At 34.7% G+C, this 19848-nt stretch overlaps 1 protein-coding gene across 8 annotated transcripts in view; it reads right to left on the bottom strand.

The window, feature by feature from the left end:
- Positions 1 to 19848, bottom strand: part of LOC123536225 (centriolar satellite-associated tubulin polyglutamylase complex regulator 1-like) — a 28792-nt gene that overhangs the window by 7495 nt on the left and 1449 nt on the right. For 2 of the 8 annotated variants that reach the window (XM_045319205.2, XM_045319204.2), the window contains exons 3-10: positions 18743 to 18845; positions 18345 to 18475; positions 17713 to 17797; positions 17036 to 17121; positions 15466 to 15658; positions 14953 to 15062; positions 14291 to 14345; positions 3992 to 4060 (exon numbers count right to left, since the gene is read on the bottom strand). In XM_045319205.2, the coding sequence (XP_045175140.2) occupies positions 3992 to 4060; positions 14291 to 14345; positions 14953 to 15062; positions 15466 to 15658; positions 17036 to 17121; positions 17713 to 17797; positions 18345 to 18475; positions 18743 to 18845 (832 nt within the window). Of the gene's footprint in view, positions 1 to 1118; positions 1155 to 3991; positions 4132 to 4684; positions 4788 to 14290; positions 14346 to 14952; positions 15063 to 15465; positions 15659 to 17035; positions 17122 to 17712; positions 17798 to 18344; positions 18476 to 18742; positions 18846 to 19848 lie in introns of those variants that run through there. The other 6 variants (XM_045319208.2, XM_045319211.2, XM_045319209.2 and 3 more) reach the window with 6 other exon arrangements.

Genomic DNA, 19848 nt, shown 5'->3' with positions numbered 1-19848 from the left:
ATAACTTGATTGTTAAGGAGTGACACTTAATATGACAAAGTCTGGTTCATTTGCTAAGAACTGTGCTCCTGTCTCTAGCTGCATGCAGATCTGTGCATTGTGGGATCATATTGATAGAAAGTGGCCACAGAAAAGAAAGTTAAACTTCACTCACAACTAAACACAGTCACTCAAAGATGCCCAGCTTTTTGTAACGTTTGTAGTTTGTGTATGAAGCAAAAACCCAACGCTGTATCTCAAAGCAGTACATAGGCTTTCTGCAGAATAATTTAATATTTTATCGTTTCCAAATATACTAGAAAAATTGTTAAAAACTTCATCAAAAGTACAATCTGTAAAAGTACAGTAAGGAATATAATCTAAAGGCATCGTCCCAATTAGGGAAATATGAAAAGACATTACCTAATTCCTTTTTGTACACATTAACTCTTTGTCTATGACACTGTATTCACTAAAATCATTTAATTTTGTTGGAAAGAAATTTTGTGGTTTAAGCAAAAATGGCTTTTTGTGGGGATAAGAATTCTTGGAATTCAGATTCTGAAATTTAAATGAATGGTGATTTTACTAGTTCCTTGGGACTTACTTTTGTGGCTTCATGACCCTATAAAATCCACAAAAATGAGTTCTCCCTCAAATAATGATTTCAGAGTACTGCTGCAAAATTATATCATAAATAGTAATGAATGCTGTTCAGTGACAACAAACACCTAGTAGGAAAAATTGGGAAATGTCACTCTAATATGTGGTACTAAACTACGTCTTGCACCTGTAAATCAATCAATCTATCAAACAATCAATCAAAGAAAAAAAAAAAACACACACAAAACATAATGGGAAAATATGCCAAACCATTTACCCACTATCAAAATATAGATGAAGAGTAAAAATGTACCAGAAAAACAATGCTGAACACACTAACTGGTGACAGGAAAAAATATTACCCTCTAAAATCAAGGTGCATATAGTGCATCTTTAAGCATTACTAACATATCTGTGAAAAGGTACCCTCTAATGCCCTTCTAAAATACAACTTCATTATAGGTAAAACAGAAAAAAAGATAAACCCCAAGATTTTTCCTTCCACCGAAACATCATTTTTTGCAAAAAAAACTTACTATTTTGATGGATGCTGAATTGATTACATTGTAGTGCTGAAATATATTCCACACAATTCCACATCACATTTAAAGAAAAATTTAATAAATATGCAAGTAAAACACATGTTCACAAAACAGCATATGACCATATACCACTACACAAACAGCAGCAACAGAATCCAAATCTATAATACTTTCAAAAATTGCAAGCAGAAGAGGTGGGTGGTGCTATAACTTTATTTCTACATGGAAAGTCATGAAAATGTGATAAATCTTTCAGACAAGACTCTGCCCAAACAACTCTACATATCCTACATTATCTGCAGTAAAAACAAGTGAAGTGGAAAAAGAAAAAGACAAATATGTTTTTTATAGCAATTTTTTCATGTATTATCTTAACTTGGCATACATAGGGTACCAAAAACATAGCATGCCAAAATAACTACGAATCTATCATTTTTAACTACTGCAATAAACTATATCATTATCATATTTAGAAGAATTTACAAAAAATTGTTATTTTTTCACCAGTGTATCCCTTTAACTGCTCCATAAGAATATATTTCCAGCAATCTGGTGGGCACTTGGGTAGAACCACTGACTCAGTAGCTTCATCAAATGAAGGAATGTCACTAACATGACATCTCTTAATTCAACTTAATAATTCAAATTCAAACATAAGCTGAAAATTCAAAAACCTGGTAAAACTAATAGTAAGAATCTACCCACAAATCTGTGCTATCCTCATGCTGTGAGTTAATACAGTACACTAATTACTAGTCTAGCTCTGTTAGATCAACCATTTAACGTAAAAATTACTAATAATTTCAGTAAAACCCCGCTCGCTCAAGAATCAATGGCTAGAGCACCAGTGCTCACCAGAGTAATTTATGTGGCTTTCTGCTGTTTTCTTTCTATTTTCTATGTTTAGATCACTCTAAATGCATAATTCATGAATTTTGGTTATCCACTACATTGTTGAGCGATCAGCATTTTACTATATTATGAAACAGGTATCTGTTGCTATAATGAAATATGTTTTACTGTATATGAAACAGGTATATGTTGCTATAATGGAAATGTTTTACTGTATATGAAACAGGTATATGTTGCTATAACGGAAATGTTTTACTGTATATGAAACAGGTATATGTTGCTATAACGGAATATATTTTAATGTACATGAAACTGATATCTGCTGCTATAACGGAGTATGTTTTACTGTAAAAGAAACCGATATCTATTGTTATAACAGAATATGTTTATCTGTATGTGAAACTGATATCTGTAGATATAATGAAATATACAGAGCAACCTCTAAACACCTAACATTGAGAAGACCAAAACAGGCAATGGCAGCAAATGTGTAGAACCACCGACCTTTTGAAAGCCAGATGTATAACTTCCTCAAGCAAAGAATTCTACTCCCAAAGTGACATTTCGAAGCCACAGCAATAAGTGGCATGTGATTTGAAGTCAGCGACTTTAACCACTCAGCCACTGAATCCCACTAAAATGTAAATAAAGATCAATGAAATATTTCTATTTGTACAATTTCTTGCTAATTATTTGAAAAATAACATTCTTGCATTATGAAATCACCACAACAATAAACCTGGTAAACAAACCTGCCTGAGTGTAAGCCAATGTATCTTCAAGGAAAACAGCACAATGGTCATATTTCATGACAAAATCTCCATAAAGCACCAAAGCTATGTGAAATGCAAAGTTTAAAAGAATGTCACCCTAAAACATTTGGGTTATAACAAAATTTTGTATGTAAAAACAATAGCAGCATTAATGACGTCAATACTGATCTTAAGTGTATTGTTAGGCTGAATCACTTTTTCTTCTATTGTATACCTCCAAGTATCTGCTGAATAAACTAAGTGATTACATTTCTTTCCCTTTTCTTTTCAGTTGCCCTACAGCACAACTGAAGTGCTAAAACAAGAGCTGTCTCCATAGGATGACACATGCCCCCGATGGCACTCTGAATGAATAGTTATGGCCGATGTTAGAGTTTAGGACCTTTGACCTACGGACCTGGGTCTTGCGCGCGACACGTCGTCTTACTGTGGTACACATTCATGCCCAATAATTTTAAAATCCATGCATGAATGACAAAGATATGGACCGGACACGCCCATCAATGCACTATCATGAAATATGACCTTTAACGTCTAAGTGTGACCTTGACCTTTGAGCTACAGACCTGGGTCTTGCGCGCGACACGTCATCTTACTGTGGTACACATTCATGCCAAGTTATTTGAAAATCCATCTATGGATGACAAAGATATGGACCGGACACGAATGCACTATCATGAAAAATGACCTTTAACGTCTAAGTGTGACCCTGACCTTTGAGCTACGGACCTGGGTCTTGCGCGCGACAGGTCATCTTACTGTGGTACACATTCATGCCAAGTTATTTGAAAATCCATCCATGGATGACAAAGATATGGACCGGACACGAATGCACTATCATGAAAAATGACCTTTAACGTCTAAGTGTGAGCTTGACCTTTGAGCTACGGACCTGGGTCTTGCGTGCAACACGTCGTCTTACTGTGGTTCACATTCATGCCAAGTTATTTGAAAATCCATCCATGGATGACAAAGATATGGACTGGACACGAAAATTGCGGACAGACCGACAGACTTACAGACGGTTCAAAAACTATATGCCTCCCTTCGGGGGCATAAAAATGAATGTAACATTTTACGGACTTATTAAGATAAGATAACATGTTACTTTAACTTTGCATTTCCCTATAAACTGCAATGTATACAAGAACTATATATTAAATGGTTTCCATAGCAACTCTTTCTAGCTCTAGCACTATGCAACCAGCACAACCACACACGGCAGGGTGCAACATCCCATACCTTTTCTTCACCAAGTAGTTTCTAGGACCTGCAATATTTGCGCCCTTTTTCTCCTCATGTGTTTGTCGACTGCAATAGATTGCACCTAGAAGTCTTGTATATAATTGGAAATTCTGCACACATAAAATTAATGTCCACAACTGAGACAAAATAAAAAAAAAAAAAGAAAATAAACAACAACAACAATAAAATTAAACTACATAAAGTTGGGATAATGAATTAACTAGTTCCTTAGCATTGCTAATTGCTGGAGAACCACGAAATGACAATAAGAACCCAAAATATTTTTTTTTTTAACTGCTTTCTTTTTTAATGTTGTGGTTGTTCTTAGATAGACTGGTCTTTAACCCTTAGCCTGCTAAATTTCAAAAATGGACTGGTCCACCATTCAATTTGGGCCATACCACCTATTATTCAAAGGGGTATTCACTGAAAATTTACTGACTGAAAAGCGAACAGTGCAGACCAAGATCAGCCTGCAGGCTGATCTTGGTCTGCAGTGGTTGCAAAGGCAGAAACACTTGCCACTAGCTGGCTAAAGGCTAAACAAATAGGGGAAACCACCCTGTTTCAGAAATTTGTCCAGCCGCTTTATGCGACACCACATATTCAGTTACAGTCTACGACTCCTCTAAAACAAGTTTTCTCAAGTCAGTTTTGACTGGTGTAATGTTTTTGGGGCAGCACTGATACCTTATTCTAACAAGAATCCACTGGAAATGGTAAAACCTCTCTCTATTCGCCACTCTCTCCTAAGTCCCCACCTATCTCTCTCGCTTTTCTCATCCATCTGTAACTACGAATAAGAACGTTTATACCATTTTACACTAAAGTCACTTAAAATCCAGAGTTAAAACCACCAAGAGTTAAAACTTCCAAAATTTTATAATTCTTATTGTTTTAGACAGGCAGGTGAGAAAGAAACTATAAAGAAAATATAATGAGGAAATTCTGGCAGAAAAAAACCTGAACTATGACAAAGAAATTGGAATTTTCATATCTGGAAATTAAAGATTAACTAGAAGGTGTTTTTATCACAAAATATACGTCTCTCCACCTCTATGTATACCTTTAGCTCTGGCAGTCATTTTGTGCAGTGAAGCAGAACGTGTCAGCGATATGCAAAACTAGGCTTGGTACTGATCACTCCTGCTGAAGTTTTCTCGAAATCTGTACAGCAGTTTGACCTGTGAAAGCCGGACAAGATTTTTCTATTTTTAGCTCTGGTGGCCATTTTGTGCTGCGAAGCAAAACTTGCCAGCGATATTCACAACTAGATTTGGTACTGATCATTCCTGTGAAGTTCCGTCAAACTCCAACCAGCAGTTTGATCTGTGAAAGCTGGACAAGATTTTTCTATCTTTAGCTTTGGCGGTAATTTTGTGCAGTGAAGCAGAACGTGCCGGCGATATGCACAACTAGACTTGGTACTGATCACTCCTGTGAAGTTTCGTCGAAATCCAGCCAGCAGTTTGACCTGTGAAAGCCAGACAAGACTTTTCTATTTTTAGCTCTGGCAGCCATTTTGTGCAGGGAAGCAGAACGTGCCGGCGACATGCACAACTAGACTTGGTACTGATCACTCCTGTGAAGTTTCGTCGAAATCCGGACAGCAGTTTGACCTGTGAAAGCCAGACGAGCTTAATGCGGATGGACGGACAGACAGCGAAGGCAAAAACAATACGTCTCCTATGGGGGAGACATAATAAGTGAAAATCTTTATGGCTCTTTTGCTCAAGTGCACACTTTCCAATACTCATACATACAGATGTATACCATCAGAAACATTATCTGAATATTTTACATAAACATACATATTATATACATAACATATTCCTTAATTACCGGTAACACCCTCCCCCAAATAAACATAATACTAGTGCTGAAACCCTACAAAGTATAAAATTATTTATAATAGGAGAGAACCAGTTTTAACCAACATTACTAGATAAAAAATTCTTGATTTCTTTTGGAAATTCTGTTATAAAAACAAACAAAACTTAGAATTCAGCTTTATATTTTTTCCTCAAATTGTAAACATTCAACACGCATTGAAAAAAAACAAAAACAACCAATCAAACATTGAATATATAATGTACATTACTATAAACATATACACCTAATCTGATATGTTCATTTATGGTACAAAATCATTCCATTACAGTTCTTAATACTTCAGATGCAGTATGGCTGAGAATATAAATCTGTAGGAATAAATAGGTATAAGAGTCTGAGATACTCTATAGAGGTCAAGTTTAATTTGTCACTTAAAAAGACATTAGACATAGTCGTTGATGACAAGAATTTGTGACTCTTAATCTGTAATACTTTTGGATATAATGCAGTTAATTATTTATGTGTTTTAAATTTATGTTTCGCTCTGTTCACACATATTATCAAGATGAAACTTGTAAATATCAACAATCTACATTAACATATTATGAAGGTTTCATTTTATGTGAAATACATCAACTGATGTAAGAATATAAAAAATCAGTAGTAGCCAAATCTTACATAATTCTCAAAACTCTTCAATTATATTGCAAGTTGGAAAAGAAATATAATACAATTTGAACAAGGTACTAAAGTTAAGGACAACCTTTTCTTCCTTCTCGGCACTGAAGTATCCCACAAAATCTTATTTTTGCTACTTGTGATGACCTAAGGTATAATACCTTAAATATAGAGTCTGTTGTTCTTTCATGATAATTTAAGGGTTTTAAATAACTCATCATGATAATAAATAAATAAAGCAGTTATAACAAGTTTTCCATTCAGTTCTCGAAATATATTTTGGGAAGAAAAGTACCAAGTTAAAAACTGTGGTTATCGTAATATCGATTCAAACAGAAATATTTTAATTAATGTTTATATACTAAAAAAACAGATATTGGTACTTTTTACGCTTAAAAGTGGTTTGTAATCATAGCATACTAACTTAATGCCCATTTCTAATGAAACAAACATTCTGTCATCTTTCATTTATGTTCCTGGCAATGCTACCAATTAAGTTTTCAGCGAGTACAATACATTTTTTATAACAGTTTGACAAAGTGAGAGCAGTTGTTTTACTAGACATTGCTCTTGAATTCAATCTTTTACCACATAACTCCTTATATAAATTTTCGGTTTGTCGTTTTTGCTATATGTTAAAACATTGAAAAAAAAAATTGAAAATTTATTTCTGACATGTAATACAACACTTACTGAATGGTTTGCTATTCAATATATTATATAATGTCACGTAGTAATAGTTAAAACAAGGTTGACTGATTTATAACAGGGAAGTATTGGTATGCTAAAGAATTACCGTATTTACCCTTTGTTCCTATGATTACATCAAAATCAACAGTATTCTGCAGACTCTTTCTAAAAACATTATGTCAATGACATTGACTCACTTATTAGACAGGGCGACACATAAAGCATAATTTCAAGGTGAAAAATATCATCTTATAAGTGAGTAAATATGGTAAGCTTGCCCTGATGCCCTCATTGGGTATACTTAACTGAAAGAAACAAGGCTTGGCATGGCTAAGTTTCCTTCTGTTTCGTGTCAGGAATTTCTCATAATAATTGATGTAGCCTAAATGCACTTGTAAAAGTTCACAAAGACTGACAGTTTTAAAAATAAGCATAATTAAACTAAATAAATACTACTGCAACAGATTAAACTGACCCAGTATGATCAATTATGCAAAGGCAGGTCCAGGGAGTATGTGTGCATGTGGGTGTGCTTTGGGGATTGGGGAGGGAGGATGTGGGGAGTGAACCCTTGATATTCCAGCCAGCATACAATTTTGATTAGCCTTATATATATCTCTTAACATTTATGAAGAAAATTTTAGCTCAATTTGCTCAGTTGCATTTATAAATGCTGCCTTTATGCACAAATATATGCCGGTTTCCACCGTATGAGATACACTTGCCAAACAATCTCAGACAAGGCATCTCCCTGAACACCCTAGAAATCATCCCCCACAACTTAAATCCTGAGTTAAAAACCATGCAATATGGTCTGAATAAATACTAGCAAGGAAACTTTTAACGAATTCTGTATGTCAGAAAATCTTTTAAAGGTATAACCAGATAAACCACACCCTAGCAAACAACATAAAATACTCTAGCAAACCAAAGGCCAACAGAAACAATGTAATATATATTATACATTTAGCAACTAAAAGTGGAATCTAGGTAAAACTTCAGTAATCAGTAATTTCAGTATTAAAGAATGATGTTACAATATTATTCAGATTAGTGTTAAAAACTTTTTATTTTTCATTGGCTGCATATTATAATTGCAGGTTATGGCTACACATCGTTACTTTTTTATTGAAAAGATGTTACATTAGTTTGAAGGGTTGCGAGTGTATTATTATTAGAGTTTAGCAAGAGAACGTTTTGTCGAAAAACCCACATGTTATTCTAGCCGAATCCCTTCACCAAAGAAGAAAGAAAAGGTTTCCCTTAACAGTCCAAGGAAGATAACTTTCCAACAGATCTATAACTGCTTGTTTTTTACTGTAGTGTACCCAAAACGCTAAATTTTTCTTGTGTGATGGGAAGTAATTTACTCTTAACCCTTATCATGCTGGACACGAATGATTCTGCAATTGCAACAGTTTAGATCAAGATCAGCCTGCACATCAATGCAGTCTGATCAAGATCTGCACTGTTTGCCTTTCAGTCACTATCTTTTTGGTAAGTACCCCTTTTAATAGCTAATGGTACTGTCCAAATTAAAAGATGGACAAGTTCATTATAGAAATTAAGCATGGTAAGGGTTAATTTTGAAACAGCAGGCAAGACAACATAGTCCTATGAAAATTGCCCATCATCGTAACAGGTGGATTATGTTAAATAATGAAAAAGTAAGTATGCATATGTAAGTTTTCATAGAACTCGGAAGATTATAGCATGCATGTATAGTAACAAAGATAAATTTGTCGAAGCAAAGTAACTTAAAATCTGATGTAAAATTATCTTCCTCTGAACATACAACAAAATGAAATTAACAAACTGATAATATACAAAAGGTCAACTATTTAATCTTACACTACAGATATCTTTATATTTCTTCACATAATTTAAGATAATATTCTGCCCTTTTCCCCTAAAATATATTTTTTTACATAATTACAACAGATAAACGTGTACCTATCCATCTTAATTGTCATTGGCTGTTGTTGCAGATGTATGAATCTACAAAAAAATGAAGTCATTAAGACTTCATTTCCAGTGCAGGTGGTATAAGGCGATGCCACACTTGTTAGCCAGCATGAATAAAAATCACCAGGAATGCCATTTTGGTTTCACCATTTTTCAAAAATTAATGTTATCTTAATTTTATCACTAGTGAGTTTAAATGGCTGACCATTTGTAATGAACACAGATATGTAAGATATAAATGGTGTACAAAATATAACGAGAGGGTCATGATGACTCTGGATCGCTCACCTGAGTAATATGAGCTACATGTTTCAAAGATCAAACTGATGATAAAATATTAAGAAGGTAAGTAGGTCACATTCATGGTCAATGAAATTCAGTTTTACGATTGGTGTGCAAAACTGTGTATGTCATCAAAATTTCAAGGCTGTATCTTAAAAAACAAGAAAGTAGGTCAGTAGGTCAAGGTCAGGGCTTCGGAAATTTGCCGGTTTGTCGGTTTTGGACCGATTTTTCACTTTTCGGACCGATTTAAATATTGAAAAAACGAAAAAAATCGGTCCGACATAACTGCAGAAAAAGTATCAAAAAAGTATATTTCGGTCTGAAATCTCAATACACGACCAACTGCTAAGCAGGAAATTGTTGTTCGCGCCCTCTGAAGATCAATAAACATGTCAAACATCCGACTGTCAATTATGTATTCGGTCCGTCATCAACACGTGTCGATACACTGTTCGCGCGCTATTGTCATTTAATGTATGCAGCTAGCCGACTTTAGTGTTTAATCTCCTTTGAATGCGACCGATTGCTTTTTACTTGAACTGATTTCTTAACAATGATCGCTTGCCGACTTTTGAGTAATTAATGCTTTCATACTTTTGACCCGGACCGACTGTTTTACTATAGCGGTTTTGTTTGACGATAATTAATAGACATTAATTGAAGCTTATTAAAAGAGTTGTTTTAATTCAAAAGATATAGTTTGAACATGCGTAAAAATCAAGAAAATGGTTATTGTATTTAAAAAAAATCGCACAGGGACCGACATAATTAAGTTTTATAATTATATGATTAGTAAAGAAAATACAAAATAGATCACACACAATGCCGGCCAAAAGTTGTTAATAGGTCGTGCCAGGAAGGGTATATAAAGATCATTTTCTACATTCAGGTCACCTTTTCAAATGTTGAAATGGCACAGCGCAATATTCTTGCGATGTTCAAAAAAGTAAACAGCCGGCTTGGCAACCCAGCTGAAACTAGTACAGAAAATCGGCTTGGCAACCCGATTGTACAAAAAAATCGGGCTGGCAACCTGCATGTAAAAGAAAACCGGAGTGGCGACCCGGTTTCAGTATCAGAAAATCGGTCTGAAAATCAGATCGGTAATAGTATCCGTACTGGCAACACGGATGAAAATGAAAACCGGAGTGGCGACCCGGTTCAGAATGCATTTTCTGTACTGAAAAAAAGCTCAGATGTTGAAAAAGTGAATACAAAGAAAAGAAAACTTAGCTGTGGAACTTCATCTGAGCAGACAGAAAATAAAGCAAGACAGTGCGAAAATGATGATAAGTCTTTCCAAGACTCCTGGCTTGATACGTACAAGTGGCTCAAGTTCGAAAATGGTGCAATGTATTGTTCTCTTTGTAAATTGCACAAAAATAAATCAAAGTTCGCACAGAATGGTTCGACTAATTTTCGCATATCTACTTTACAAGACCATGAAATTAGTATCGGGCATAAAAAATCTCTAAGAATGGACACAGATACTCAGTCAAAACAATTGCCAGTATCAGACTGCATAACTAAGGGTTCTGATAAAATCGAGGCAGCTGTATGTCGTCGCATTCGTACAGCGTACACTGTTGCCCAGACACACTTGCCAATAGCAAAGTATGAACAGCTCTGTGAACTTCAATTAGTCAACGACACAAAATTGACAAAAAAACTGTACCAAGACGATACAGCATGTTGTGAATTTATTCAGATTATATCAAGCTTTCTTGACGCTGGCCTCTTAGAAAAACTCAGAAGAAGTCCTGCGCTTGGTATAATGATTGATGAAAGTACTGATCTTGGTACAGAAAAACATTTGATTGTCTATATAAATTATATGCAAGATGGAATTGTGCAGACAAGCTACTTGACATTGATTAAACTTGTGGCTGCAGATTCCAGTGTCGTTTATAACGCACTTGTTAGCTATCTCAGAGCTGATCAATGGACCAAAACTGCAGGCATTCAACCCACTGCCTATATATCGCATGTGGCGTGACAAAAAACAAAGACACATTTTTGTAAACACACAAAAGCAGGACAAACTGGTGGAAAAATATAGCAGTGGTTAACTTAGTTTGCTATATCCTGCTTCATGGCCACGTGGAACACTTAGACTGGCTTGTAAATATTGTATAAATATATTGATTTTAATACTGATGCAATTGATCTGAATAAATTATATAATAAAAAAAAAAATACCCCTGTCGAAGTCGGATGTGCTGGGCCTCGACGTGGCACAGGGGCGGCACTACTTTATGAAAATTGGAGAAATGTAGTGGCTAGCTGCAGCACAACGCAAAACGCGTAAGATCGCCCTATGCTGTTATATCCCACAACGATATTTTTTTATAAGATTCGTTTCTGATGTAAAACGGTGCTAAACTACCTCGGCAAAATTGTCCTTTTTAGAATTTTGGAGAAAATAAGAAAATTCCAACAAAGTATTCATCTGATACAACACATACTGACTTTTATCGTTGTATGATTAGCTTCTGAGAACGGTATATCTTTCATAATGCATGACACTGTTATCTCTTTGAACTATCGCGTTAAAAATGAAAGACTACATGTATCACTATGGTGGGTGGGGTAATCATAGTTGACGTGACGTAGTCTCGGACCGATTAGATTTCAAAATTTCCGGAGCCCTGGTCAAGATCACAGTCAAGTGACATCATATTACTTGGGGTCATCAGGTAATTATAATTAAACAGTCTTGGAAATAGGATCAAATGATTTTTTAAGTATTTTTTCCAATATAACACACATAGTAACTAAGTGACCCCAGGGCAGGGCCTCTTTTAACCCCAGGGGCATAATTTGAACAATTTTGGTAGAGGACTACTAGACAATGCACCATGCCAAATATCAAAAGCATATGACGTATGGTTTCAGATAAGAAGATTTTTCAAGTTTTTTTCTATATAAGTCTATATAAAACTTAGGACCCCCACGGCAGGGCCTCTTTTCACCCAAGGGGTACAATTTGAACAATTTTGGTTGAGGACCATAAGACAATGCTACAAACCAAATATCAAAGGTCTAAGTGTTGTGGTTTCAGACACGAAGATTTTTAAACTTTCTTTCATATTAAGTCTATGTAAAACTTGGGACCCCCAGGGCGGGGCCATATTTGACCCTAGGGAGATAATTTGAACAATTTTGGTAGAGGACCACTAGATGATGCTACATACCAAATATCAAAGCCCTAGGCCGTGTGGTTTAGTACAAGAAGATTTTCAAAGTTTTCCCTATATAAGTCTATATAAACCATGTGACCCCCGGGGCGGGGCCATATTTGACCCTAGGGGGATAATTTGAATAAATTTGGTAGAGGACCACTAGATGAGGCTACATACCAAATATCAAAGCCCTAGGCCATGCGGTTTTGTACAAGAAGATTTTCAAAGTTTTCCCTATATAAGTCTATATAAACCATGTGACCCCCGGGGCGGGGCCATATTTGACCCTAGGGGAATAATTTGAACAATTTTGGTAGATGATGCTACACACCAGATATCAAAGCCCTAGGCCCTTTGGTTTTGGACAAGAAGATTTTTAAAGTTTTTCTTTTTGGTTGCCATGGCAACCAGAGTTCTGCATGGAATTCAATTCTTTGAACAATTTTGAAAGTGGGCCACCCAAGGATAATTCCTGTGAAGTTTGGTGTAATTCTGCCCAGTGGTTTTCAAGAAGAAGATACTTTTAGAAAATGTTGACGGATACACGACGGACGACGTACACCGCACGACGTACATTGAGTGGTCACAATAACTCACCATGAGCCTTTGGCTCAGGTGAGCTAAAAAAAAAGAGTTTGCAAGACTGTAGGTGAGAAGGCAAGGTAACAAATCCTGAAGTCATGTTCAGGAATATATCAACTTAATGTAAGGAAAAAATTATGACATTCTTAGAGATTAAACCTTGCGTAATTGGACTGTTTATAACTTTCGTAGAATTTGGTCTTGCGGAGAGACCTGATATTACAGTATATGTTTTACAGCCAACTGCTGCAGTCTTGCAATGGTTAACATTGTTGCTTTTGTGTTATGAAAGAAACATGAAATATCCCTAGAGATTTGACATTTTTATGAAAGGAAGTATCAAAAGACAGCCAAAAATACATTAAAAGTGTCTAAAATTTAAGCTAATACAGAAATAATTAGCATTTAAGACAGTGTTTTCAGGCCTAAAAAAAAATTCTTTGTTTCCGGTAACATGCTCAAAAAAATTAGGGTAGGTAGGTCGGAAAATTTTTTTTTTTTGGAATTTTTTTTTATTACGGGAGACTTTTCGGAAATTATTTTTTTGTCAAAAAATGATTACAAATAAGGGGGTTATGACTTTAGAGCATCAGTAAGTTGATTTCTAACATCACTGGCCATGTTTAAAGCATAAAAAGTGCAGTTTTGCATCTTTTTTGTTAAAAAGTTGAAAAAAATATTCTCCAAGGCCATAAAAACATTTAGGGTCGGGCCAAAAATTTAGGGTAGGTCGGGATACCGGAAACAAACAATTTTTTTTTTTTACGCCTCAAAGACTCGCCACCAAAAAATGCAACAATGTCACTAAATATAGAACTTGGATTCAGGCAAAAATTAAATACAATTGAATGCCTTATATAAAAAGAAAAACAGAATGAAAATAAACATAAAACACTGGCATGCTAATGTTTGTAAACATGCTGGATGAAGTAACAAAAATCTGTAGCCACACAGAGGAAACAGGGGAGTTAATTCAAGTGTCAGGTGAACAGGGGAGGTAATTCAAGTGTCAGGGGTGAAAAAATCCAGCAGAGGCAAGGTGTATAAACTGTGCATTAAAAGGCTAGAACGTTAATCTTACGGCGTAATCTCTGTGTCTGCACCTTCCAATAATTCTGACTTTACCGGCAGTCGTCCTGCAAAAAATGTATTTAAATTCTAGGCAAACAGAAGTCATAAGAACTGTGTTGAGAAATATGCACAAATTCTGTGAAGATACTGCATAATTTAAGAAGTGCTGTGTTATTTGGTAAAGGAACAAGTAGATATTTCTAAACACAAAGCTAAGAACTGTTTTAACATACACATTTACTTTTATGACCAATATACAGTTTAAAATCACCCTGAAAACCAGTGCCAAGCCAACCATTTTTTTGATATGACAAGTCAACCAAGTACTTTTTTGTGATTTTGTCAGTTTTAAAGTCAAAATGATACAATTTAGGTCATACAGTAACTTTTCAAGTTTTTGGTAGTACATTGGACCCCAGGTGCCCCTTCAGCATTATTTCAGGCAGGGCAAAGCACCTGGGTAGAACCATCGGTGTTCTGCAAGCCAGCTTGATGACTTTCTCACATGAAAAAATTCTCTACCCGAAGCAATGTTTTGAACCCACATATGTGAGGGGCAAAATATTTCAAGTCAACAACCTTAACCATTAAGTCAAAGAGGCCCCTTATCAAGTAAATTAAAGCCTTCTACTGTCTGCAATACAGTTTGGAACAGAGTATGTAATAAATTACCTATATGTTCATTGATAGCATCACTTTTAGCTATAGCCATGAGAAAACCATAGAAAGATACCCTAGGTACGTTAAAAAGGATCTCCTTCAGGGCCTCTGCTGGTGGTGTGCTGAAATATATCAACAGGAAGTAAAACTATAGGTACATTAAACAAACAGGGCCTCTGGCAATGACTGGATGAAGTGCACAAATAATGAATTATGCTCATTCAGGGCCAAATTAATATAGTTGCTATGTCAATAAATATCTATGTATGAGGAAAGTATTTGAAACCAAGAAACAGTTTATCAAATTAAGCAACTGCTTATTTTATCATAATATTAATTTTATGTATTAAGAAAACTTTGTGATTTTTAAAAAATAAAACAATGCAAGTTTTTTTTTAATATCTATTGCCTGTATCTATTTGTCATTCATTTTATCATAATGAGGGTCCAAAGCCCTGAAATACTGCATTGCATCTACACAGTCTCCAGGAGTGTAAGTCTACACCATCTCCTCTGTGTACCTACCTGTAGTTCATTCTATCACAGAGAGGGTACACGGCCCTAAAATACTGCATTGCGTCTACACCGTCTCCAGGTAAATGATTATTCATGTGTATCTTGGTATCCTCTGTACCAGATGGTACCACTACAGGATTGCGGGGACTAGAGTGAGTCTGGATCATTGACTGGTAAATCTCCAAACATTTGTCTAGAAATTCTGGAATATGAACATTAAAAATAATACAATATATATGAAAATAAATATATAAGTAAATGTTTTGGCTATTGTACATATATGCCTGGAGATTGTGTTTGAGATGTCAGTTGGAAATTTTACACACTGTTCTTTGCCTTAAAAAAAAAACAGTTTCTGTTAAAAACATAAACACACATGACAAAAAATCAGTTGAACTGTATTTGAAGATCTAAGTAGCAGAAATACTTTATTTAAAACTTTATTTGTAGGACAGAATATTCTGTTTAAGGAAGCAATGTTGGTGCTAAACACTGAGTGAAAATTCATACTGTATTTCTTAATTTCCACAAAAGATGACATGAAATAGGTATTTCACATTTACAAATAACAAAAGAAATGAAACATCATTATAAAATATTTCTGAAAACCAACAGAACCAGAAGTTGTTTTTTACAAAAAAACATGTCTCCCCAACACTTGATATAGGCAGAAATGGTAAAATGCCACAAATCAAGGGCCATAACTTCCGGGAAAATCACTAAACCATAAGATTCCAATGACATAGACAACTAGGTTTGGCAGTGGCAACTCCTGTGAAGTTTGGTGGAATTCCAACCAGTGGTATAAAAGAAGTAGCACAGATCAAAGAATTTGACATGAAACTGGTCATGACAACTACGCTTCACACTTATCACGCATGAGGTTTGGTGAAATTCAGCCTAATTGTATACAGCAAGTAGCGTTAAAATATGACAAATCAAGGGCCATACCTCCACTGAACATCGCTGAATTGGAAGATGCCAACAATATGCAAAATGAGGCTTGGTACTGAAAACTTCTGTGAGGTATGGTGTAATGCTACCAAATAATAAAAGAGAAGTAGCCAAAACATCATAAAATATTTGATGGATAAAGGGCCATAACTCCACTGAAAATCTATGAACCAGAAAATGCTGATAACGGGCACAATGAGGCTTGACACTGATCATTTTGTGAGGTTTAGTGGAAATCCGCCCAATAATGTAAGAGAAGTGGTAAAAACATCATAAAATTTGATAAATCAAGGGCCATAACTCTATTGAAAATAAATTAACCAGAAAATGCCAACAATATGCATAACAAGGCTTGGCAATGACCACTCCTGTGAAGTTTGGTGTAAATGGTGACGTAGGAGTTGTGAAGACAAACTTTGTGACAGACAGACAGATGCACAGCACTAAATCAACATGTCTCCCATCAAAAGTTTTATAAACAAGTTTACTTGAGCTGAAAGACTGCTTTAAGTAATTTACAGTGACATTTCGGCCGATAAACATGTTTGAATGGCCTTATGTACCGTACATAATTTTTAACACATTTTATGAGTACTTAATTATTATAAGATTAAAGTCAAGTTACCTTCATAGTAAAACTGTGTTTGAAATGCATATATAAAATCTGTAAATGAGATTAGACAGTCCAGGGCATCATCCATCAATATTATCCTGTAAGAAATATATGGAGAATATCTTAATATGAACTGCATATGATATAAAATAAATAAATAAATTTTAAGTACTAAATTTTAAATAAAGTCAAGCACAAACAGATGTCATCTGCAGGTGTCGAAAGCCCGAGGTGTTGAGTGTCCTTGCTCTTAGGTTAGGATTTAGGGCTAGTGTCCTTTGGCTGCATGTAACCTTGAAGGTATATACCTGACTCTTGTGTGTGACACACCTCATCATCCTTCAAATTTATGCACTTCATTGGAATCTCTTTAAATTGTTTGAAAGCAACAGCTTGAGACACATTTTTAGTGGCACAGCTTCATATTATTATACTACATGTATATTTGCATGGTTATGTTTAACTAAGATTCACAGTTATCAAACTGAATTTGAGGACCAGTCTCAGAATGAAGCATTACCATTGGTCTGTTTTAAAACTGTGTTCAGATACAACCAATCAGATGCTGGATTTTTAGACTGGTCTTCAAATTCAAGTTTTTACACCAATCATAAAATGTTTAATTCTTTTGTGCCTTTCTTTATAAACTTACCGTAAATGTGATAAATTGGACATTATAAGTGACATACCTCGCAGTTTTCTGCACAATTTCAAAAGGAAAATCTGAGCACAGTAATGCTATCAGGGAATGGTATTCCTGAATACTGAGTAAATCTGAAATATTAATCAAATGAAACATAAATTTACATTAAAAACTGATTCTTCTAATCATGATATATAGATAGACCTGTAAACAGGAACACATACAAGAGGCTCTAGATTAAAATAGACTGATCTCAATTTTATATAATAAATTTCAAGCTCAGTAGGCAGGCTTTTGAACAACTGATCCTAAAGATGTGAATTCAGTCCATAGCTACAGATCACTATGTCTTAAGTCATAGGTGATTTCACCACTATTTCAGATGAAGATGCATGATAATTACATGTAAAATGTCAGGAATTATATCTTCTGATGATTAAAAAGACAATTACCTTTATGTATAAATAATAATCTGAACATTATAAAATATGATTATTTGAGGAGATTCTTGTGTATGATCAGGATCATGTCTGGTTTTAAATTTATGTGACCAATGTCAAAGCATATACAAACACACAGACACAAAATAGATTAGAGACTATGCACTCTTACCTGGTTTTGTGAAAAGTATTTTCTAATACATGTATTACTTTCAAATACTAAAAAATAATACAATACCTCCTTTTTTACCAATCTGTTTGTAACATTTCCAGAACAACTTTACAAAAGATGCTCTGTTGTGTGGTGTCATATGAATAAACTGGTATTCTCTGAACATTGTGTGATTCCCATCCCTCAAGGCAGTAAAACTGTTTAAGAAATCACAAAATTTGGTGGAAAAGCAATTACAAAGTTATTACCTAAATTGTTAGATATAATCCATGACATTGTATTCATTTATTTTATTTACTGACATAAACATATTAAGCTTAATAAGAAAACCACTGATCCCGAGTTGATCTGTGGGCAAGGCGATATTATCTGTGACAAATTGATTAAGCCATTGTGTTTGAAATCTATCGTCCTTAACCTCTGATTCAAAACAAACAAATAAATCTATTGACATGTGTACTTACTATTCACTTAATATTTTGACTGGGTTGATTTTGGGGTTTTCCTCCCTGTTTTCTAACAACTGAGCAATACTGTCTTCCATGTATGTCAAAACATGATGCTTTGCTACAGATAGAAAGAAATGTTCTTGTTATTATAAAGCTATAAAACTAAATAACAAAACATTTTTTCTTACTAGGTAGTTTAACAACAAAAAACTACTAGTTAGTTAATAAAGAATAAACAACATTAAATAGGAATAATGAACAGGAATAACAATCATGTCAAACACCTGGAAATGTTAAACTGAATTTATTACAATATCAACCAGTTTCAGTCGAAGTAGTACAAATGTTAGAATAATTACTACACATGGTAAAACTTGCTCTTAAGGTACTGACAATTTGGTATACATTCATATCTATGTTACTATTTACAGACATAGATTTAATACAGAATAGGTGAAAAAAGAAGCCATAGACAACACTTCACCATTGAGTATTGAGCCTGTACATGTATATAGTGCTTCTAGAAGCATCCCAGCATTTAAACAATGTATAACAAAATAATTAATGGTACAAGTTATTTTACTGAATATTGTGCTCAGGGGTTTCATTAATGGCAGTGGCTACGATTACGGTACCGTAATCCTAGCCTCCGGTTCTAGGATTACAAGAGTTCCGTATTCCTAGACAACCCTAAGAGAATAGGCTAGGATTACGGAAGTATTTAAGAGGCATCAAATTTATGTTAGGACATGCATAAATGACATTGTAAATTTACTCATTTCACTAAATATTTCGTGCTATTGATCGGCCGTTTTGGGTTAGTGTAATCTTAATGGCGGTGGGCGGAAATATAGAATTATATATGTTTCGTATATACCTGCATTTTTTTCATCTAGTCACCACAAATGGTCTTTAATAACATACAATATGGTTATAAATCATAAAATTCAAAGTATATATATATATTTTTTAATCTAACTTTGACAGTCATATTTCTAACATGTCTGCGCAGTGCCATTAAGATTATACTAACTAATAAGGCAGGCTTGAAAAATTAAGTGAAATAAGTTAGTTTACAATATCATTTATGCATGACCTAACAAATACTTTATGTCTCTTAA

The sequence above is a fragment of the Mercenaria mercenaria genome, chromosome 17 (assembly GCF_021730395.1).
Source record: "Mercenaria mercenaria strain notata chromosome 17, MADL_Memer_1, whole genome shotgun sequence".
NCBI classification, from domain to species: Eukaryota; Metazoa; Mollusca; class Bivalvia; order Venerida; family Veneridae; genus Mercenaria; species Mercenaria mercenaria.
The sequence above is the reverse complement of the archived record's forward strand: the minus strand, read 5'-3'. Positions and strand labels throughout refer to the sequence as shown.